Source organism: Aulonocara stuartgranti (genome assembly GCF_965226115.1).
Source record: "Aulonocara stuartgranti genome assembly, chromosome: 12".
NCBI classification, from domain to species: Eukaryota; Metazoa; Chordata; class Actinopteri; order Cichliformes; family Cichlidae; genus Aulonocara; species Aulonocara stuartgranti.
The window spans coordinates 17521556-17543014 of NC_138948.1; the positions used below are offsets into that span (position 1 = coordinate 17521556).

Consider the following 21459-nt stretch of genomic DNA (forward strand, 5'->3'; position numbering starts at 1 on the left):
ATGTTACCTGTGAGTTAAATCCAAAGAGGAAATGTCCTTTTAATTTACTAATCAGGAGTCCAGCAGTGCTGCTTTGCCCAAGAGAGATTCTGAAGAGATGCAGTTTCAAAATACTGAAAGGTGTTCAAGGACTTGATCAGTTAATTTCTACTGAAGTGCAACAAGTGATTCTCTGTGATTTTCTTCTGGTGAAGAGATGAAACAGGCTATTATTAAGCCTGAATGAGGACTCAAATCAAGTAAAACAACTAAGAGAAGCATCCATAAAACAAATGCCAAGTGTCACCTGTCAAGGTTGAGTTTGTGGGCCAGCATCCTCCAGTCATTGCCTCTGGTCTGTGGTGCATCCAGGCTTCCACACAACTTCTGTCTGATGGATAAAGGAATCCGAAAGGCGTTGGGCCCCACTAAAGTTGTAATGTTACTGGCAGGGTCCATCAGGGATGTGTCTATACAGTGGACCTCCTGAAAAGACAGAAAGAAACTGGTCAGTTGTTATTTTAAAGGCTCACTCTCTCTCTTTGTTTGTGTAATTCCAGCAAGCTTGAAAGTCAATGTTTGGTATGGCCACCGTTATTCTTCAACAGATTTTGAAGTCTCTTATGCAAGCTTTCTTGTAATTTCTTTAAGTAGTCTTCAAGAATAGTTTTCCTGGCATTCTGAAGAAGATTCAAAGCTCTTCTTTGGATGTTGGCTGTCTTTTGTTCCAGTCAAGATGTTTTAGCCATGCTGCTTCAATAATGTTGAGGTCCGAGCTCTGAAGAGGCCAGTCCATAAGTGACAGAGTCTCTATCCAGGTATGCTTTCAGTGTATTGGCAGGGCATTTGGGATCAATCTCATGCTGAAAAATGAAGCCAATCAGATGCTTTCCACTTGATACTGCATAGAGGGTCAATCAATGTCTGATGGTACTCTTCTGTTTTCAGTTTTGATAAGATCCCCGACATTGCTAGTTGTAGCACTAGTTGCACATGCTGATGATGATCTGAAGCAAAGATTTAAAATTTGCTTTCACCACTACATAAAACCCATGATGAGACTGTTTCAGTGAACAGCAGGGGAATCAACTGGGAAGACAGATGCATCTCTCAGGTCCTGTGTGTCCTATTTGTTGTTGTTTTTTTTTGGCCTACCACTTCTTTTGTTCTTTACTTTCCTCAGTTTTTTTTAGGACAAACTGTACATCATCGAGTCACACCAAATTTTCAGGTAATAGTTTTTTTGCAAATCACCTTATTGGTGCATAAATACCATTTTCTGCCTGTTAAACTGGTTGGCATTTTTCAGAGTTTAAACAAATGAAATGAGGGAAATGAGTTTTTGTGACAGGCTGATAGTGACAAAGTGCCTAAAGATACAATTCAAAATTGTTTTTTACTAATTTGTCTGTTATGTCTAGTCACAACACTGCTTCTTCCCCTGATGCCTGTTTGGGCTTGAATAAAGCCTGGAGATGTTGCTCTGCCTCCTTGGAAGCAAACAGAAAAAAAATGGTGGCTCAAGACTTTTGCACAAAAATTATTCATTAAGAGAAATGTTGTTGTATCCCCAGACTCATACAGTACATCTTTTGCAATAGCGACACAGGATGGGGATGGTTCTATAGACGAAAATGTGCATTTATGTAAGAACCATCATATTTCTAGTTCACCCACATCTCTGCCTGGCTGTCTCTATTTGCTGCTTGCCTTTGGTGTGACCAATTACATTTGGTGTCTCCTAAGTAATGCAAGAGTGTAACAAACACAAAAATCTGCTCCCGAGCACTCTCTCCTCTCAATGTCAATCCCTGTCTCTTTTCTAAACCTTCATCCCATTAATCTGCCACTCCTGGGTTGAAAGGAGGCAGCAGCCTAATGAATGTTGCTTGGCAGAGGGAAACAACAACAGCCACTGTTGATGTGAATGATTACTATTTACTGCATCTACTTAGCCTCAATTTATGGCAGAAAGCTCTCTGCTGCTGGAGACTGAATGACTGATGCAACGGGACATCTCTGTTGAAATAATGCTTTAAATCTGCTTTGCTTTTCATTGTTTAACATTGTTGAGGATCTACAACATTTTGCTTAATGTGCAGCACACACAAACAGACATGGAGTTAAAGTACTTAGATGTTTAGCTCAAGCTGTCAAATGTGACCCAGGTTAGATCAAAGCAGTTATGTAATGGCTTATTTCAAATGGACCGCAACCTAAAATTTTAAATCTGTTGCAATAGCACACAGTTGCCACAAAATCAAATCCACTGTGCAAATTTACATAAACAGTGTCATTGTCCAAATACTTGCAGACCTAACTATATCAATTAGTTTTCTTGCAAAACTAAAGCACAGAACTGCCAAGCAGAAACTGTGACTTTTAGACTTTTCAAATTAGATCACAAAGTTGATTATAATTATATATTTTTAATGATTTTTAAAAAAGAAACTGTCAAATATTCATTTCAGTATTGCTCAAGAAGTCAGCTATCAGCTGGGTATAGTATGGACTGGATGATTTAAAAGTGATGCAAGGGTGGTTGATAGATGTGTGGCTGCTTCTGCGAATCTAGGCAGTATTGCCTTTATAAATGGAGAAATATGACTATTCTTTCATCATTTGATGTTTAAATATTCTTTACACTATGGTGTCATTTTCATTAACCTCAAAGAAATGTCTTTTCTGGGTTACATTCATTTACAATGTTGTGCTCAGCAAGTACTGCTGAGGAACACTGAACATGTGGAACTCTTCCCGCTATTCCAAAGTACTTTAGCAAATAGTAAAAGAAAAATCCATTCTTCTAAGCCACTTTACCTTACCTACAAAAAAAGAGAAATTTTTTTTTAAAGTACAGTGCTATTACCCTGACCACCATGGGAGAATTTGAAGCCGTTACATTTAAAAAGAATGGACTGACCTCCAACCAAAGCCATTCACACACAGACACGCATACATTCAGTGACTTCATGGTAAAATGGCCTAGCAAAATCAAAGAGGAGCTATTCAACTTGTGTTGTGTGACCTCTATCCCTAGTATGAATGATTGAACAGAGTCACAGAACCATAGCAGAAACCCTGACTGTCTGGCAGACAGTGAAAAAACTTAGTGACTTTAGGACCTTTTGTACAAGAATGTAGAAGTTAGGAAGCAAGGATGTAGAAAGAAATGTCTCTCTCTCTGTATTACTCATTCAGCATGTTTCAGCATGTATTAGTTTATTCCATCCCTGGCCAGTGGGAGTTAATGTTGCTGTCTGCAGCTATCTTGCACATGCAAGCAGTATAAACTGTGTTATAGCGCTTTTGATGTATGTAAATGTTAAATTAAATGAAGCACTTTCTTCAAGCGATGCACACACAGACACACTACAACGTAAACCCATGATACATCCGGGGCAATTTTAAGGTTTAGTATCTTGCCCAGGTAGCCTACCCTGCGGCATGCAGATTGTAGGAAATGGGGATCGAACCAACAACATTCTGATTAGTGGACAGCACACAGTCGCCCCCAATATATATGTAAATTTCTACAAGCTTACCTCCTCCAATGTGTTGCTGAGCTGAAAGATCTGTCCTTCTCCTTCTACCTGCCGTACACACAGTTTGCAGCTGATTTCTGTGGTGGCTGGACTTAATCTCTCCAGGGTGAAGGTACAGTGAAGAGTTCTCTGACTGCCACTCCAAACCTGGTAGAACGGGATCTCCTACAACATGCACAAACGTAGAAAATAAATACACGTTTTTTCAAAAATCTTTTTTCCAGGTAAATGCACCAGTACTACTGTTTTCCAGAATTTAACAATAAAAACATAACTTTAGCATCTGAAATGTGGACTTTTCTCCACATTTGTAAATTTTGTGACCATTTGAGGTCAGAAATGATTTTGGTGCCTGTATAGAATTGTTACATTTCAAAGTGCATCTACATGTGCATCCTTCTTACCTGATATTTTGCAATGAGTTTGCTCTTCCAATGTGCGCTTGGCACGTCATGGATGGACAGCCTCAGATTATGTGTGCTGTCCTTAAAGTTCAGCGTCTTTGGCTCATCCAGAAGCTTTCCTCCCATCTGGGTCTCCATCTGAAGAACCTCCTACACAAAACCCCACATAAAGAAATAACAACTTTATATTTACTCTCCAGGTTTCCCTCTGCTTCATCTCACTCACTGGACCATTTTCATACATTAGAGAATGTATAAGACCTTTGATTTAATTTGCAAAATTACTGCACATAAGGCACCATAAAACATCTAAAATGCATTAAAGATTTAATGAGATATCATCACACATCTCCATGCTTGTATGTCCTGATTTTAAACAAAGCTTTGCTTTGCTAAACGCACTGAACTGAAAAGACACATTAAGAGGCTCAATAAAACCCTTGATTAATAATGCCCCACCAGTCAATGTACTGCTGTTTTGAGATATGAGGAAATGAAGCATATCTTTAATGCAATATGGTAAAATTAAATTACTTCTATTGGCATTAAAAGATGACTTCAATGTATCATATTGCTTACACTCTGGGCTTTAATACACTAAAAGAATAAACCTATTACAAATGATTACATTTTCGTCTTTTATGATGGTTGTTGCATCTAGTTTTAAATTCAGCAATAAAGCCTGTCTAGCTTCAAAGGATGAGAAAGGACAACCTCACTCCAGATCTAAAGGTGAAGCAAAGTACTTATTGTGGATTGTTTGTTGCAACGCACTGTGTTTGATTTCAATCTAAAAATGACACACTCCATTCATTGTTTAGCCAATTGTGCAGGGAAGAAAACACTACGAAAGTACCAAAGTTATTTTTTATTTTGTGGGGATTTTTACTGACCCTAATAAAAAAGACATCTGTATGTATTTTTGGGTAAGTTCACACCAAGAGAATACTACAGAATTATATCTGAGCCATATTAATTGGCTCTTGAAAATACACACAGAAGCACTCGTTTATACTAAGTTATCCGTTTGAATTTTGATGCCTCCTACAACCTTTTCAAAATAATCAATTCCTCTAGCCAGCCTATCAATTATACTAAACAAAGTCCTCATCATTGGAAAAGAAAAGCACACCCCTGAACTCTCAATTAGAGCTACAATTGCTTGTTTGAACTGGTAAAACTAAGTGTTTTTTTATGTTTGTGCAAGAGTGTGCATGGCTGTGTGCCACTGACACTTGACTTAACATTGCATGCATAAATTACCACTGTTAATCTCCCATATCAGATGGTCCCTCCAGTGCTTTGAATTTGTTTGAATTCAGCAGCACTGCTGCTTTGACATTGCTTGACCCTGTGTTGTTTACTCCTTCTTAGCTCATTTCCAGAAGACAAGAGGTGCAGAAGCTTCTATTTACGACTCTGTGAAGCCCTTTCTGTTCAAATGCTTATATATACATTTCTTTTCAAATGTAAATTATCATGAAAGCATTTTAGTATGGGTAGTCCAAGAGAGAGCTAAATCTCTCACAGCACTAATAAATGCAGCAACACTTTTAGCCGATAGTATCAAATGCCTTCGGTGTTATTCAAGGCACTGGGGGTGAATACGTACTCTATTTATCTAATATGTCTATTAAAACACAAGTGGAAAAAATACTACTTGGCTTGGGATTTATTTAGCTTCAATTCTTTACCTTGAGTGCATCTTGCGTATCATCCAGACAATAGACCCTGATGTGATAGTCCAAAGTTGTGCAGGAAACGGGCCCAAAAACAGCCAGCTTGAGCCTCTTGGCAGCTGCTTTGCCAATTGACTGGCCCACCAGGCAGTACGTCCCCAGTGTCTCTGTCAGAATGTGGCATGCCTCTGAGTCCATCTGCACATAGCAGGGGGTGGTGAAGTTTTCCTCTCCCACTACAACCACATCCTTCAGGAACCAGATACAAAAAAAAGGAGAAAATGTTTTTTATACACAGTACCATTTTGTGCCTATGACGGGTGACTGTGAATGCAATGTTGGAAGTTCTTTAACACAGTACTGTTGAAATACCATGTGAGCCTTTACTCATCTCAATCAAAAAGTTCTTTCATTTAAGAAAGGCCACCTTTTAAATTAAATCCACGATAGGTGCTGTTGTCAAATTAAACTTAACACTTGCTCAATCTGTTTCATATTAAAACTGCTCCAGACATTCATAGCCATAATTTCCTTTCTCATCTGAAGAGCTTTTTTAAAATTTTTCTTAGCAAAACGGTAGATTTAATCAGCATTAAACCTGAGATAAATGTCACAGTAGGATCACGTTGAGCAAAACTGCGTGACAACAGTGTTTGGCTTAAAACAACATATGTGATCAATATAGAGCAGAGTATTATTAAAGAGACCATGAAAATGTAGATTATTTGCAAAGTGAATTTACAAAGTGAGCCATGGTCTGGTTAATCTTGTTTTCCCACCTTTTTTTTTTTGTTTTTTAGGGCTGTCCTTCGTTTGGTCATACAGACCACTATTGTTAAAAGCTGGCTGTTATTTGAGTACAGGCTTTATTTGAGAATTTACGGGCATTAAGCCACATCCTGTCTGTTAACATAACCTGACAGCACCTGCATTTGGAAGCTTTTCCACTAATGCAAACAGCCCATAAGTAAGCAAGGTTGCGGTTTATTTCAAATGCATTCCGCTCCTATAAACAGGTTTGTTTGCCGTTTTTGTTTTTATGCAAATTGAGTTAAGAGGTTTTCTTAACTCTAGAGGATTTTTAAAAGGTAAAAAAAAGCACAGTTATTATTGTTGAGTTGTTACTTGCAAAAAGACAGTATGTGATGCACTGCTTGTAGTTTAACAACAAAAAAAGAAGGTTTTTCCAACACGCATGAATATAATACGGAATATAAATCTTTTTTAGCACACTGTAAGTGTATTTGCTGTACATACTTATAGAAGTACATCAGTGTGTACTTCGGGAGAATGATGAGACTTGGTTAAAGAGGTTGTCTGTGAAGTGTGTCCAATCCCGCTGTGGGATATCTGCTGGCTGTAGCTCATATCGTTTCTACAGTTCCCTGTCGCAGTCTGAGTTATGGTAAACCCATGCGTTTCTCTTGGTTAACGGAGGATGCACAGGCTATCTGTGTTCTTATTATGTGACCACTGGATCCGCAATTAGTTGTGCAGATATCCATGTTTGCTTGTGTGACTCCGTTAACGTGTGATACAAATATTGAGTATTGAATCACAGTTCATGCGGGGTTGTGTTCCTACAGATGAGCTGAATCAATACAAAGAGGTCAGGAAGCAGTATGGTAGGAATCTGTTATTACTGGTAATCACAACTGTGGCTGCTCCCCCCTGATATGAGGGGAATTCAATTACCTTTCCTCTCACTCTTTTGGGGAAAACTTTGTGATGGGAAATGGATGTTCTACTGCAATAAAAGAAAAACAAATCGACTTCCTGATGAAATTCCACTTTTCATTTTTCTTGTTTTTTTTTTTAGCCACTCTGCACCGAGCCTCTCCTCTGAATCTCTCTCACTCTCACACGCACAAACGTGTACACACACACACACACACACACACACACACACACACACACACACACACACACACACACACACACACACACACAGTCTTATGCATGGCTAATTGTGCAAAGACATTGTGTTGAGCTGTGATAAGCAACAGAAGACAGCATACGGGCGCCTTGTAGACACAGTGATGCTGCAAGACAGTCTTATCACCCACACCCACACACAAGGATGCACACATGCGCACGCACACATGCGCACACACACAGACACACGCAGTAGATTGCTGAGGTAGAGACTTCATGCTGAGAGACACGGGAGGAGAGAGGAAGAGAAGGATAGAAAAAAAGGAGAGATAGAAGCATAAGAAGAAAGATGAGAGAAGAGGAGGATGGCAGAAGCATAACAAATTGCTTCTGATAGGAGTCTTCAACCCCCTGCTTGTCTACTAGCCTGTAGGCAATTTCTGTTTACCAAATTTTCTCTCCTTCTCTCCATCTCTTCCTCTCTCTCGCTCAATGAATACACAAAGTGTATGTGTAATTCAGGTTATTCCTCTATATGCTGTGTGTGTACCGTGCAAATGACTGCATATCACTTACTTGGTTATGGCTGTGGGCAGGTTTGCCATTACTTTGTGTAAACAATTATTTGCAGACTTTTTCACGTTTAGAAAATTTTACTGTACACGTGCATCTCTGTGTATTCACATCCGTCAGAAATTTCAATTTCTCATTAGCTGGCAACACAGCGACAGCTTTTCTTTTCAAAAACTGTATGTTGCCTCTCTCTAAAAACAGTGGAACATAAATAGTGCACACAAACAAAAAGGACACAAAGCTGAACGCTCACCTCCCATTCTCCCATGGCCAGCTGATTCTTCAGCTGTATGAGCCAGTCTTCCTGGACATTGTCAGAGCAGTGGTGGATGGTGAGAATCACTGGTCTGGTCAGCAGGGCTCCTGGAGGTCCACAGCTCACCACTGGGCTAAGAACTGTCTGGATGTCCTCTACTGGGGGTCTGGGAAACACAGATAACACTGAGGTGACACGACAGAAAAGAGCAACAGGAGGGCTGCGCTGTCGGATCCCAGCTACTGCGAGCTTCAATCGCACGAAGCTAAATTGGTTCACTTCAGGTCTGTGTTTTGTTTTTACCTTGTTAATATTTTGGACAACTAAAGAATCTTCATATACTCTAATTCTATTCTAATCTTAATATATTGATACCCTTAAATAGTCCACATTCATTGTGGATAAAGAGAAATATTTTAAGCTTTTTTTGCTCACAAAAATCGGAAAACTAGTATCTCAAAATTTTGGATTACGTAATTTTGAGTAAATTACTATTCAGTCAGTTTAAACACCGTGCATCTCTCTGTCTAACTGCGTACTCACAACCATAATTCTGGGGAAGCTTGCTGACTTGACAATTCTCCCGAAGGTGATTATCGACACTGTCCATAAGGAGGGTCACTGCTGAAAAGGCTGTCCGTTTGCAGAGCGCTGCATCGAAGTGTATTAATGGAAAGTTGACTGGAAGGAAAAGGTGCACAAGCAACAGGGATCACCGTAGTCTTGAGAGGATTGTCAAGAAAAGTCAATTCGAGAACTTGGGAGAGCTTCACAAGGAGAGGACTGAGGCATCTACTCAGAGGCTTTAGAGCACTTCATGCTGCCATCTGCTGACAAGCTTAGCCGATTTCCTTTTGCAGCATGACTTGGCACCTGCACACACTGTCAAAACTACTACCAACTCACCGTATTATTACAGTGTTTGATTGGCCAGCCGACACACCTGACCTGAACTCCATAAATAATCTATGGAGTATTGTCAAAACGATGACAATCCACTTAAATAAAAAACACAGATAAGTGAAAGGTTACTATCAAAGCACCCTCAATGACACTTCAGCAGGGCCACAAACTGACTGCCTACATGCCACAAGCAGTAATGCAGTAATTTGTGTTAAAGCAGTGTAGACTAAAATACTTTTCAGAATTGGACATGTGTGTATTGTAAATGCTTTTTTGATTGATCATAGAAAATAATCTAATAATATTAGATACCAGGTTTCTGATTTTCATGCTATAAGCCATCATTATCATTAAAAACGTCTGTTTACCTTTTCAGCTGAATTAGGAAAAAAGAAAAAAACAAGTTTCCCACAATATTCTAATTTTTTGAGATGCACTAGTACAAAGCTGGACATTTACGTGTGAGGAATAGATTACCTTTGCAATGTAGAGAACAGAAGAAAAACAGAGCAAGAACAAACTCTATTGGAGAATGATTTGTATAGTCAGCCTCAGTTGGATTCAATAGCTTGCAGCTCACGGGGCAGAAAATAAAAGGCTACTAATCATACACTCTTGTGCTTTTTATACATCTAAATGTTGGAACCTCAAGCACTCACTAACTAATGTATGACTCAGTACTGCAGCAGAAAACTTCAACATCCAAAAGATCATACATAGCAGTCTCATTTGTAAACTGAAAGTTGAAACCAGATACTTAAACAACACTCGCAGTAAACACAAAAAATATACAAGTCAAATGCCAGTACGATCCATTATCCCTCATCTTCCCGAAGCCATATATTGACTGTGAATGAGGCCATACAGATAGAGGAGATAGATCTAAATACTAACAATGTTTTTCTTCTGTTGTTTTTTTTTTTTTTCAGCCCACCTTGTGTCAAGGGAGAGCTAATCCTTAGCAGTGTTATCGATTCAGCTGCTGGGGCTCATTATTGACTCATAAAGGGTTCACATGGGTAGAAAAAACAAAGATAAAAACAGTGGGAGTGAAACTATAGCACCCTTTTAACTACCTAATGCTGAGGTCACCCCTTAATGAATTACAGCTTTATTGATTTATGATGTTCTGTATCCTTTATCTTGCAAATACAACAAGAGATGCTTTGACTTTTGTTTGTTGTTAATCTGACACCTTAGGCAAGGGTTGCTGAGGTAAGTAAACGTAGCTATGTGATGTTCTGTGTAAACACAGCGGGCTGAAAACATGTTCGACTCTTAGAAATACTGCAGCATGTTGCACGGGGCCTAATTCCTATTGACTGCTGCTGATTGAAGAGAGTGTAAAATGAGTGCATGGAACAACATACATGACTCAAACTGTGTCTCTCCATTGTCCATAGTCATTTGGACCCTCTTGGTTGTATTTATCCAGGTTTTAAGATTCCCATTTTAAAAACCCCTTCAAGTAAATATGAATGGATTTTGCTCCGTATTGATTCCAAGGTGAACATCAATTTTTAACCGAATCAAAATCAGTGTGCCTTGTCACTTTAACAAAGAGAGAGCGACCTACATGATGTATGTACTTTTTTGGGAGGGGGGAGGGTTATAGAACATGTAACAAGATTAAAGCATTCTCAAAAATAACCACTAATCTGTTAGTTACAGTCGTTGCAGTGATCTCTCTACATACGGTTTCAAAAGCTCTGTTCTTTGGCTTTATAATGTAGCATGAAGTTAAAACCAATCAGTTGGTCGCACAACGGTCTGCTGTAGTTTGGCATATTTCAAAGTAATGAATCTTAAGAGCCTTACATTTAAATACAGTCCTGAATCAAAACCTGATTAACAATGTAAATTTAATGGATTAGTGTACAGATTAGGATGTTAAGTCGGTAGTAATTAATGTGTCAAATATTCCATTTTAAGCTGCTTAACTTAACTCTAATTCTGGTATTATAATATGCATTGTGCCACCAACTGACCTCTGCTGAATGAATCACAAAAAAGGTATATGTGAATGCACTATAATATATCCCTTTCTTATAGATTGTAAGTCTGTGTCACACTATGAAAGCTTCCTCACACCGCCATACAAACAGCTACAAGAAGCCACTGATCTGGGCAGAGGCAGAGAAGTACAGACAAAGGAAACAAACAAACAAACCAACAAAAAAAGGACACAGAGGGAGATGCAGAGATGAAGAGAAAAATAAGGACAGCAGAGAACAATTAAAAGGAAACAGCCACATAAAAGAAAAGAAAATGGGGAAAGAGAGACAAAACCTACCTCAAGCTATCCTTCCTGTGCACAGTCACATACATTTCATACACCCTGCCATGAGGAACAGCACCCGCTGGAACCAACAAACTGACTCCTGCAGGAGGAAGGACAGAGGAAGCAGAATGAATGAGTTTCATCACTGGATTTATCAATTTCACCATGCACAACTGAATTACTGAATGTGAAACCCATCATCACTTTATTAAGTAATGAATCATAATGATAATCTTTTTAAAGGCAACCCATGTAAAACCTTGTCTTAAATACTCCATTACAATGCAATATTTCACAGCCTTTGAAAGCTGCTTTTCATCAACAGGTCACACAACACATCTTTACCTTAATACAGCTGCTGCTTTCCTTTATTCTTTTTTTCCTTTGAAATCTTGGTTCATCACTAAATCATATGAATCTGACCGCAACAGTATCAACAAAGGTACTTACACGCTTAAGTATCTAATGAAGTCAGAGGCCAGTAGAGGAAATATATCTGAATAAATCACTAAAACAAACATTGCCACATATTCTTAACTTTACTGTGATCGCTGTTACTGATTACTGTTACTAATCAGCAAGAAAAATGATACAACTCTCCCTGTTTGCGGTCTTGTCACTGCACAGGAACCATTTTTGCTGTTAAACACTTGTGGGACGTTTACCAGAGTTGGGTACAATGAGGTGTCCTCCTTGGTTGTTGAAGGATCCATGAGCAGTACAGGAAGGATCTCGTGTTCGGGCCAAGCTCTGATTGCGAAGGTTCATGGTGTCACTGTTATCCAACAGGGACTGAGTTACCTATGTTGATAAAAGAACAGTAACAGTGATATTAACAAAACATTACAGTATTGTATATGACACATGCTATTCAAATTGGCCTGGCATTTATATACTATCTTCTAGTCTTACCAGCCACTCAAAGCACTTTATAGTACCAGCAACATTTACAGTGCTTTATCCTGTGCACTTTAAGTGTTTTGTTTATCTCATACCCAAGAGCTCAAGCTAACATGCGTGTCCTAGGCCTGTAGATGGAAACCAAAGCTCCCAGAGAAAACCCACAGCAGCACAGGAAGAAGATACACACTGTACACACTTACAAATCAGCAGAGCTACATTCACATTTGAAAACACTACTTTTTGAAAGCTCTGTTACACGTCTTTTAAACAAGAAGAACATGAATAGATGCGTGACTCTTTCTGCAAACAATGTTAGAGTAACCATGTAATAAGTATCTTTTTTTAATAGACCTTTTATGTGGGCAGGCATTGTCCACCGTTATGCATAAAAGCAATATGCAAAAGCTTAAAGCGATAAGGGTGAATGAGGTTCAAAAATGCATAAGGAGAAAAAGAATGCAATGCGGTTTAAAGGATTGAATTCCTCTGAAAGACTTCGCGTCGGATCACATTAAATATGTAGCCTAAAGCAAAAACAAAACAAAGAAAAAGCAAAAGCAAAAGCAAAAATCTCATGAAAGTCCAGAGAAGTTTCACTGTGTCAATCTCATTTTTATTTTTGTCAGGACAAGAATTACAATGGAACTGTAATCGGTCCCTTTTCTTCTAAAATTTGACTTTATTGATCAATTATGCTTTTTACTTGCATAAGTTCCTTTTCTGTTCATTATGATGCCACAGGTAAGACCTCCATCTGCCTGGGGACGGGGGTGATGCATGATCACCTCAGGGTGAAATGTAAATGAAGGATTTGATATTCACTGTTTTACTCCAGCATCACACAAAGTTGAGAAGAACTAACGTCGCTAAACTAAGGATGAACACATCAGACTATAAACAAAGAAAATAAATAATAAAAAAATCCACAAATTACCTTGGCAAGGTCAGTCATTAGACACAGCATGTGATCAATTATAAAAAAAAAAAAAAAAAAAAGAAACAGATAAAATCATCAAAAGGTGGCAACTGATCTGTAGAGTTCAAAGATGGAGAGTTCAGCCCTCGTACTGCCTGAGGACAGGTGCTGTGATGAAACTGAGCGGTTTCATCTGTATTTGTGACAACTGACTCTAGTATGCATGCCATGTATTTGACAGAGCAGGGAGGGAAAGTGGGGCACTTAGCCGCATGTATACTAATGGTGTGTAGTGTCTTCATGTGACTGGGAAGACATGCGCAGCTGTGCTGTGCTGTAGAATCTCTCACACTGCTCTTGCAGATTAAATACAGACAGGAGGAAATAGCCTACTGTGATCACACAAAATGCTTTCAAGCAGAAAAAAAGATACAAGCTCAAGGATATTAGTGTTGGGCAACACTACCTTAGGAGACAATTTAGACGTAAAGTCTCCTCCGAGGTCATCCTGAGGTGTGACCAGTCCAGAAGAGTTGTACACTTTGATCTTCAAGTTGGGAAGAGGATCCAGGAGAGGAGAGTTGGTCATTGGAATTTTGTCTGAAACATCATGAAGAGCATAGACTGGACCCCGATACATGGCAGCTGCATTTGTTAAGTCTGGCGGAGCAGTCAGCAAATCAGCTAGAGGGGTAAAATTGACACAAGAAGAGAGACAGAAGCACGAGAGAATTTACAACATGATATCAGAGCGGTTCAGGGAAAAGACAGACCAGCTAAAGTAAATCTATGGTGTTGTATAGTGCAGTGTGTGTGTGTGTGTGTGTGCGTGCGTGCGTGAAGCTGGGGACAGATGTGTAGAAGTTGTAGCAAGATCAGTGAGAAGGAAAAAGGGGGAGGCAGAAGAGTCAGTCAAGGCTGCTGATAAGCTATCAGTGTCTGGGATAATACACTGCTGTACACGGGGGCATGACCTGGCTGCATGAAGGACTAGTCATGGCTGCTGAACAGAGAGACAGAGAGAGCAAGAGACTTCTACTTCACCTCAAAAAACACTCAAATCTCCAGGAGTTAAACATGTGTATTATCAAAACTATCTCACAACACAACAGTTCAGTTTCAAGCTGTGCTATAAGCTCTTAAAACTCTCATCAGAGTCTACTTTCTTCCAAACCGAAATAACATTAGTGCGTACAGAGTGACATTCAACTTGTGTTAATACTCATCCATGTATCTATTTTCCACTATTTGGAATAGGTATAATACATAATATACATTTATGTGATGATACACTATATGAACAATTTTTTATGACATTATTAAAATCATCAGACTATGTTACTTTTGAAAATACACTGAATGCTGTCATTTCAATCATAATTCAGGCCAAAGGCACCTTGATCTTTGAATAACATTCAGAGCCTCTCATTTGTTTTTCATGTCATTAGTCATCACACGCTTCTGATTTACTACATCTTTCATTGTAGATGTAGTAAGTTACAAAGTCTCCCATAAACAAAGTAACTGTTTAACACACTATATTTAAAAAATTAGAAGTCTGTCACTTCTAATCAGTAAAATTCAAATGAATAAAAAAAAACCCTATCCTTTGACTTGTATAGTTTGATCTGAGGCTGCAAAACGTGTTAGAGTCTTTGTATATCCTGAAGTTTTTACCCTGCTCTTTCTTAAGCTGGCACAGCTGACGTATGCTAATGGAGGAATCTTGACTCTTTTGATGTATTGCAAGCAAACAAGCAGCCCACTTACACACAGAAGCACTGTCATAAACAAAACACTAGTGCATTGTCACAGGTTGGTACTACAAAAGCACTCGCACATGCAAATGTGCCTTGTGTACCAACAACACGAACACTATAAAGCACATACTGATACACACACCATAAACATGTGCCACATGCACTATACATGGGAAGGATAGGTAAGGCTCTCCTGTTGATTTCCTGTTGTGCTTATTGTGAAAAGGTTCATGCACACTACATCAATACTGTATGGTAATAAAAGTGCATGAGACACTGAATTATAGCTATAACCACCACAGCAACAGCAGGTTCACGCATGGCTTCTTTAGGATCCATACAGTACTGACCTATTGTTTTTTAATCATAAAATAAATAGTTAAGTAATTACAAATGCTTTGATATCACTCACAGTAACAGCAATGTTTTGTCTGCTAGAATGTTAGCCTCAGTGCTTTTAGATAGTTCTGCTGACGGACATTTACTTAAACTTCATCAAAGCCATTCAAGTGAATGTGCTTCGAGCAGCCCTGTAACAGTTCTGTAGAACCATCTTGCTATAACCACGTTAGAAGCACAGAAGCTACCCTAAGGGCAGAAGCACAACAGAGCTTACTTCTACACAAACCCCTCTCAGAAAATTCTGCAAATATTCAAGATTTAATTGGGACTGAGATCACAAGAAGACCAGTTACCTATTAAGGAACAAATCCCGATTATTTTTTTGGGCTCAGAAAACCTGTTGTTCTCTCTAAGAGTCCATCCATTCTAATTTTAAATTTCCTTCATTGTCACCCCCCACCACCACCACTAACATGTATGCACGAACACACGCGCACACACACACACACACATCTGTTGCCTATCACTCTCTTCCTTTCTCTATCACCAGGCTGTTTACCCTTAAAGCCAGCGGGTATTCCTGCCAAATCATCCCTGCTGAAATTTAATTAACAACTAACAGAAAGCCAGAGAGCGAGAGCGAGAGAGAGAGAGAGTCAGAGAGAGAGAGAGAAACACGCTGGGACATAATTCTTCATTAATTGTAATCGGAAATGGTCCCTCAACACAGAGTGACATGCATCCTAATGTTTTACTGATAAAATGTCACACTGTCTCTACACATAGGAACAAGTTTACTCCTCTCCTGTCCACACACACATGCGCAGTCATGCACAACCATTTTAGCTCACTGTTAACCAGTTAGCACTGCACACCCTCATCATGCACACTATGGTTTCAATGTTAATGTTCGGCCACAAATGAACACACCGTTAAAGAACACCCTGAAATATTTGCAAATGTAACCCTTTTCAAAAATGCTTTTCATATGGAGACCATAAAGTGCAGCTGACTATGATGAAAACAGACTGAGCGTTTGCTTAGTTTCTTTTAGAGTGTGTCATTCAAAGTTGTGGAAATGTATGAATACATGTTTGGCTGTAGGATCTACTCGCTTCACGTAGGCGAACTTTTACTGCGTTTGTGCAGGTCTGTGTTAAGAGATTTTAAATCAAGGTGTTTATGTCATTTCTTTCTACAAGAATAACCCGACCTAATGGCATCTTTGGACTGACACCTGATTAATACAAATTCCCTTCCTCTTCCTGGCTTTTCCAGTAAGCTTTTAACTCTGTGGACGTGTGCAGAGAGGAAGAAATGACAATACAGACAGCAGACAGTGAAATATAGCTCCATTTTAAAAGGAAGATAAACATGAGGGAGTGTCTGTTGTGGCTGGAGTCACATAGCTATGGGAAGACAGAGACATGGAGACTGGGATGAAGGGAGGAGGATGCTGATAAACAGGAAATATGATTGAACTGAATGTGCAGATATGAAGGTCGAGGGGGAAAAAGTGAAGAGCAGAATGAGAGTGACAGAGAGAGACTCTTTGATGGAGGAGAGCAGTGTCAGGTGTAAAGAGATTAATCCAAACCATCAGAGGAAGCAGAGAAATGAAACAAAATAATACTAGTGTCAAAGCTCTAAAGTGGATGGGACACACAACAATATTTCAATTGACAAATGGTCATATCTGTTGTTTTCTATCAGTCTCTCTGTGTATTTATCTCTCTATTGTATCAATCATTGGCTATAGTGATACTCTAGGACAACTTCTAGTGCTCTCTTTGAGAGAGCACAAGGTAGGCAGACCCTTGCTGTCAAGTTCCTACTTAACAGCAATTATCCGACTAGCCTGAGTAGCCTTCAGAATCGGTTTAAAGTGAGCATAGCAGGGATATTTTGAAGTAAGGTTGTATGTAGTCTGACTGAAACAGGATTTTGGAGCAACCAAGATAGATTTTTCCTCTTTATCCTGCCAAACAGACAGCTCTGTCTGGAGAGGAACTAAAGTTCTCTTCAAAGCCACCAGCCTTCTTTGACAAAATCTGTAGCTTTACATAGAAAAACTTTTTGTTTTGACATTGAGGGTGTGCTGATTGCCATCTATAAGGGTAATACAGTGAATATAAATAAGTACATCACATAAGTCAACTTGAAAGAGTTCCAGCTGACCCTGATTCTGTCTCCAACCATTGTAGTGTTTCTGTTTTGCTGTCATACCAATATTGATGGACCATTGAGGCAGCTGCACAGGCTAAATAATTTCACTGCATTTAAATACCACTTCAAGGTGGTTTATAAAGAAAATGATTGAACTTGCTGTACTGTCTTTATTGTAATACATTTTTTTCTTTAGAAAGACACCATTGCGTCGGAGAAGAAGAACAAAATTGCTTTTAAACTTGTGTTGGATGCATATAAATATATATAGATAGATATACTGTAAACATTCTGTATAGAGTTTCTGTATTTCCCCTCAAAATCAAATGTCAAACGCTCATTACCTGATCTGGCTGTCTTGATATTAACAGACTGGAAGCCTCCATTTAGTGCCGATGTGTCAATGATGTCAGAGTCAAAGTCGCGGTGCGTCTTGCGATAGACAAAGAGCGCCACGATGACGGAGATGACCAGGCACATAATCACTGCGATCACTATCCCCACATAGAGCGCCACATCATCTGTGCTCGGGGCAGCTGGAGGGGGACGAGAGAGAAGAAGACCATGTTAGACACGTACTGATGAATCAAGACCCATTCATACTTTAAATACCTTCTTAGGAGAAACTGTACATCAGAAATGTAAGTGGCTATAAACAACTTAGATAATACTTGTGGGGCAGTAGGGTGCTAACAGAGAATAAAATACTTTTATGAGTCTGTCATTCGTAATTTGTGTTTGACAGTTTCACTTTTACCTCATACTTCAATTCAGACTCAAAGGACAAGTACTATGGGTTTCATTTCAACTGAACCTTTCAAACAGCCCTCCAGCTCGTGTAATATAATAATTTGTCTACACAGACAAAGACACCTTTCATAAAAAAAAAAAGAAAATTACCAACTCTTGAAACTTAATAAGGCTGTTAATTATTTTACAGGGGGGTCCTAACAGCCATTTTCAGTTGTACTCTGGCTGGAACAATGGTTAAACTGTCATTCATGAGGCACATCTTGAAGCAGAAGACGGATCTAAATTTTTAACTGATGGTTGATGCAGATGGTAAAAGGTATGTGACACACTTAAGAGGAGAAGAAATGAGAAAAGGATGAAAGGAAACGAGATCGCTGGGGATGAAGATGAGGATGTAATTGGAAGGAAAGGCAATCTGTGGACAGAACACACATATGGAGAGTGCAAGTGAATAGAAATGAACTGAAAGGAGAGTAAGAGGTTGGCTGATAAAGTCAAAGGAGAGCGAAGAGAGAAGACAGTGAAATGGCGAGGAAAGGAAAGAAGCAGAGGAGAGGAGATAACAGCAAAGCAGGCAAAGGAAGTAGGAATGCACTTGAACTTCAAAGCAGCAAAACAAACAAGCCTACATATTTAATATGAAAGTGCCTGAGAAACTCTTAGTGTACTCTCACTGTTAAAGAACTGCTCATAATCATGTCCTGTGTAGCGGGTGGGAGGGGATTTGTCTGCAGCTATTAAGAAGACTGAAAAGTATAGGAATCCTGCTTTTAATCCACCCTTAAAGTTGAGAGGCAGATAACAGGCTTTTAGCTACAAACAGCCTGAGTCATTTGCTAAAGGATTTGCTGTTGTCGCATCAGAACAAGTTCATAAAGCACGAACTTGATTATGCATGAAAGAATGTGGCACACAAACATTCACGCTTACACATGCTAACACACGATGCACATATTCACAGAGGAGAGGTCATCTGTGACGCTGCTGGTTACTCACTTGCCACTTGAGGGAGCTATGAGCCACTTTTAGTGTCCCTCGAGAACCGAACACGAGGGTCAGGCTTTCCCCCTTTTTTAAAAGTTAAGTTCGAGAGAGATGTGAACAAGGTCTCTCTGGGCACTTTGTTCATTACAAAAAAATGATTCTGACCTTTTTGGCAAACACCACAATGTTGACCATCCCACTAGAAGCAGTGTAATGCTTTTGATCATTTTTAAAACAAAATATTTCACAACAGAACGTAGAGACGTTCACTTTGCCTCACATAACAGTAAACTGCATCATTAGGTGTGAGCCTATAGCGTGAATATGTCACTTGTAGCTATTTTTCCTTCTCCTGCCATTTATAGAGAACACAACGAATCAGTTAACAGAGACAACCTTCTGCAGATCAGTCAATATTGCCGTGGACTAAAGCATCGTTCCTGCCTCCACACGAACGGTCTCACTGACTGAATGCTGCTGTCTAGATCGACTTCGGAAAGACCGCGCCTCGTGTGTCACACAAGCCACACTGTGGCAGAGGGGAAAAAAATCATTCCTATAATTTGCGTTTACAACCTCCGATCTGTGTTTAACGACAAGATTTACAGCACTGTGGCTGTTTGCTATAGCTGCCAAATATCTGCTCTTCAGATTTAGCACAGACGCAGAGCACCACCTTTAAATCTTCAAAGTCTACCTCAAATAGGCTTTGTGACATGCAGTTACCAGTTTTCATTCTGATGTTGCCTGTCGAAAATTCCCCGATGCCCCAACTTCCTTGCTGTGTAAAGATGCCCTGTTATCAAGGTCCTTGCAATTGCCAAAGGGGAATAGAATTGGATAATCCTCTTAAGTACCAATTCCCTGATCTTAATTATGATCATCATCATCCCCATCTATTAAAAGAAACTTTATCTTGTGTCTACTTTAAGTTGAAGGTCTAGAACTTCACAGCACATGCAAAGTCAGAAAGCCTCAAGAAGCATCACTTCTCAGCTCACTTATCCCAGTCTCCTACAGTGGTTTGGGACACTTTAACTAGGCTATAGCCCTGTTCTCAAAATATAAATGTATGTTTGAGTGCATCTGTGTGTTTGCGTGTATGCACTGACTGTAACTTGTTTTATCTCAGTGGACTTAAAAGCCTTTCTTCACTCTCTATCAGTTTATATCCCGTCCCCTTTACATCTTTCGCTCCCTCAGTAACTCACACCTCTCTCTGACTCCCTCTGTTTCCATCTGTTTGATTTGTAGATGAATGAAACAACATGTCCCATTAGAGCTTCCACCTGCCTGAGTAACCTACATACAACTGCTTGATACCAAATGGGTTTTTTTTTATTCGTTCCCTTTTTTGTCCTAGATTTGTCTTTTTATTTCTACTTACACATAACCATCACAATATGACAAACTTGCACTTATAAATGGTGCTTAGTGAGACTCATACAAAGACGACCGTTTTTAAAGTAAATGAACAGAACTGATTCCAAAGTTGTCACTTATTTCATAGACTATTCAAAACCCCAGTGTGTCTTTTTTTTTTTTTTTATGAAAAAAGACATTTAAAAGAGTGAAAATACACCTTTATCAAAAATGAGACCTTTTTAAAAATTTGAGCTAAGTAATAAAATACATATTGTGTCCCATGTTCTCTCCCAGTGACAATGACAATTTTAGAAATGTGAAAAAAAGCACTAATGCACAGTATCTTTTCTTGGGCACTCAAGTTGTCTAAGCTCTCTGTATGCATCTCTTTCTTTAGTCTTTCATTTTCATTGTGCTTTCACATAAAACACAAAGTGCTGCTTGGGCTGAAAACTGCCTTTTCTGTAATTCTGATGCTCTTTTGTTGTCTGACTAACTGCATAATAGGCCACACTTTTCTGACATGATTGTGACTAAAAAAAGGAACTGAACAGAGTGCAGTCTGACTAAGGACTGATAGATGCACACCGATATTCACTTTTATGGGTCACAGTGAATGGATAGACAGATACGCACAAACGGACATGTCTATTTCCTGCGCCTTTTCTCCCTTACCTGATACCCCCTCCCCTGCACCTGACAAGCAGTTTCATGTTCAACACAATCACCAGCACGGCTAGCTAAATTGGATTTAGATTAAAAATATGTACCTTTC

General features: G+C 39.2%; 1 protein-coding gene across 2 annotated transcripts in view; it reads right to left on the bottom strand.

Annotated features, from left to right (window-relative positions):
• Positions 1–21459, bottom strand: part of LOC309719040 (netrin receptor UNC5C-like) — a 187146-nt gene that overhangs the window by 2318 nt on the left and 163369 nt on the right. For both annotated transcript variants that reach the window (XM_082554813.1, XM_082554814.1), the window contains 9 exons: positions 17927–18118; positions 13781–13998; positions 12161–12296; positions 11508–11595; positions 8309–8477; positions 5623–5856; positions 3929–4078; positions 3525–3689; positions 287–465 (listed from right to left, as the gene is read on the bottom strand). In XM_082554813.1, the coding sequence (XP_082410939.1) occupies positions 287–465; positions 3525–3689; positions 3929–4078; positions 5623–5856; positions 8309–8477; positions 11508–11595; positions 12161–12296; positions 13781–13998; positions 17927–18118 (1531 nt within the window). The remainder of the gene's footprint in view (positions 1–286; positions 466–3524; positions 3690–3928; positions 4079–5622; positions 5857–8308; positions 8478–11507; positions 11596–12160; positions 12297–13780; positions 13999–17926; positions 18119–21459) is intronic.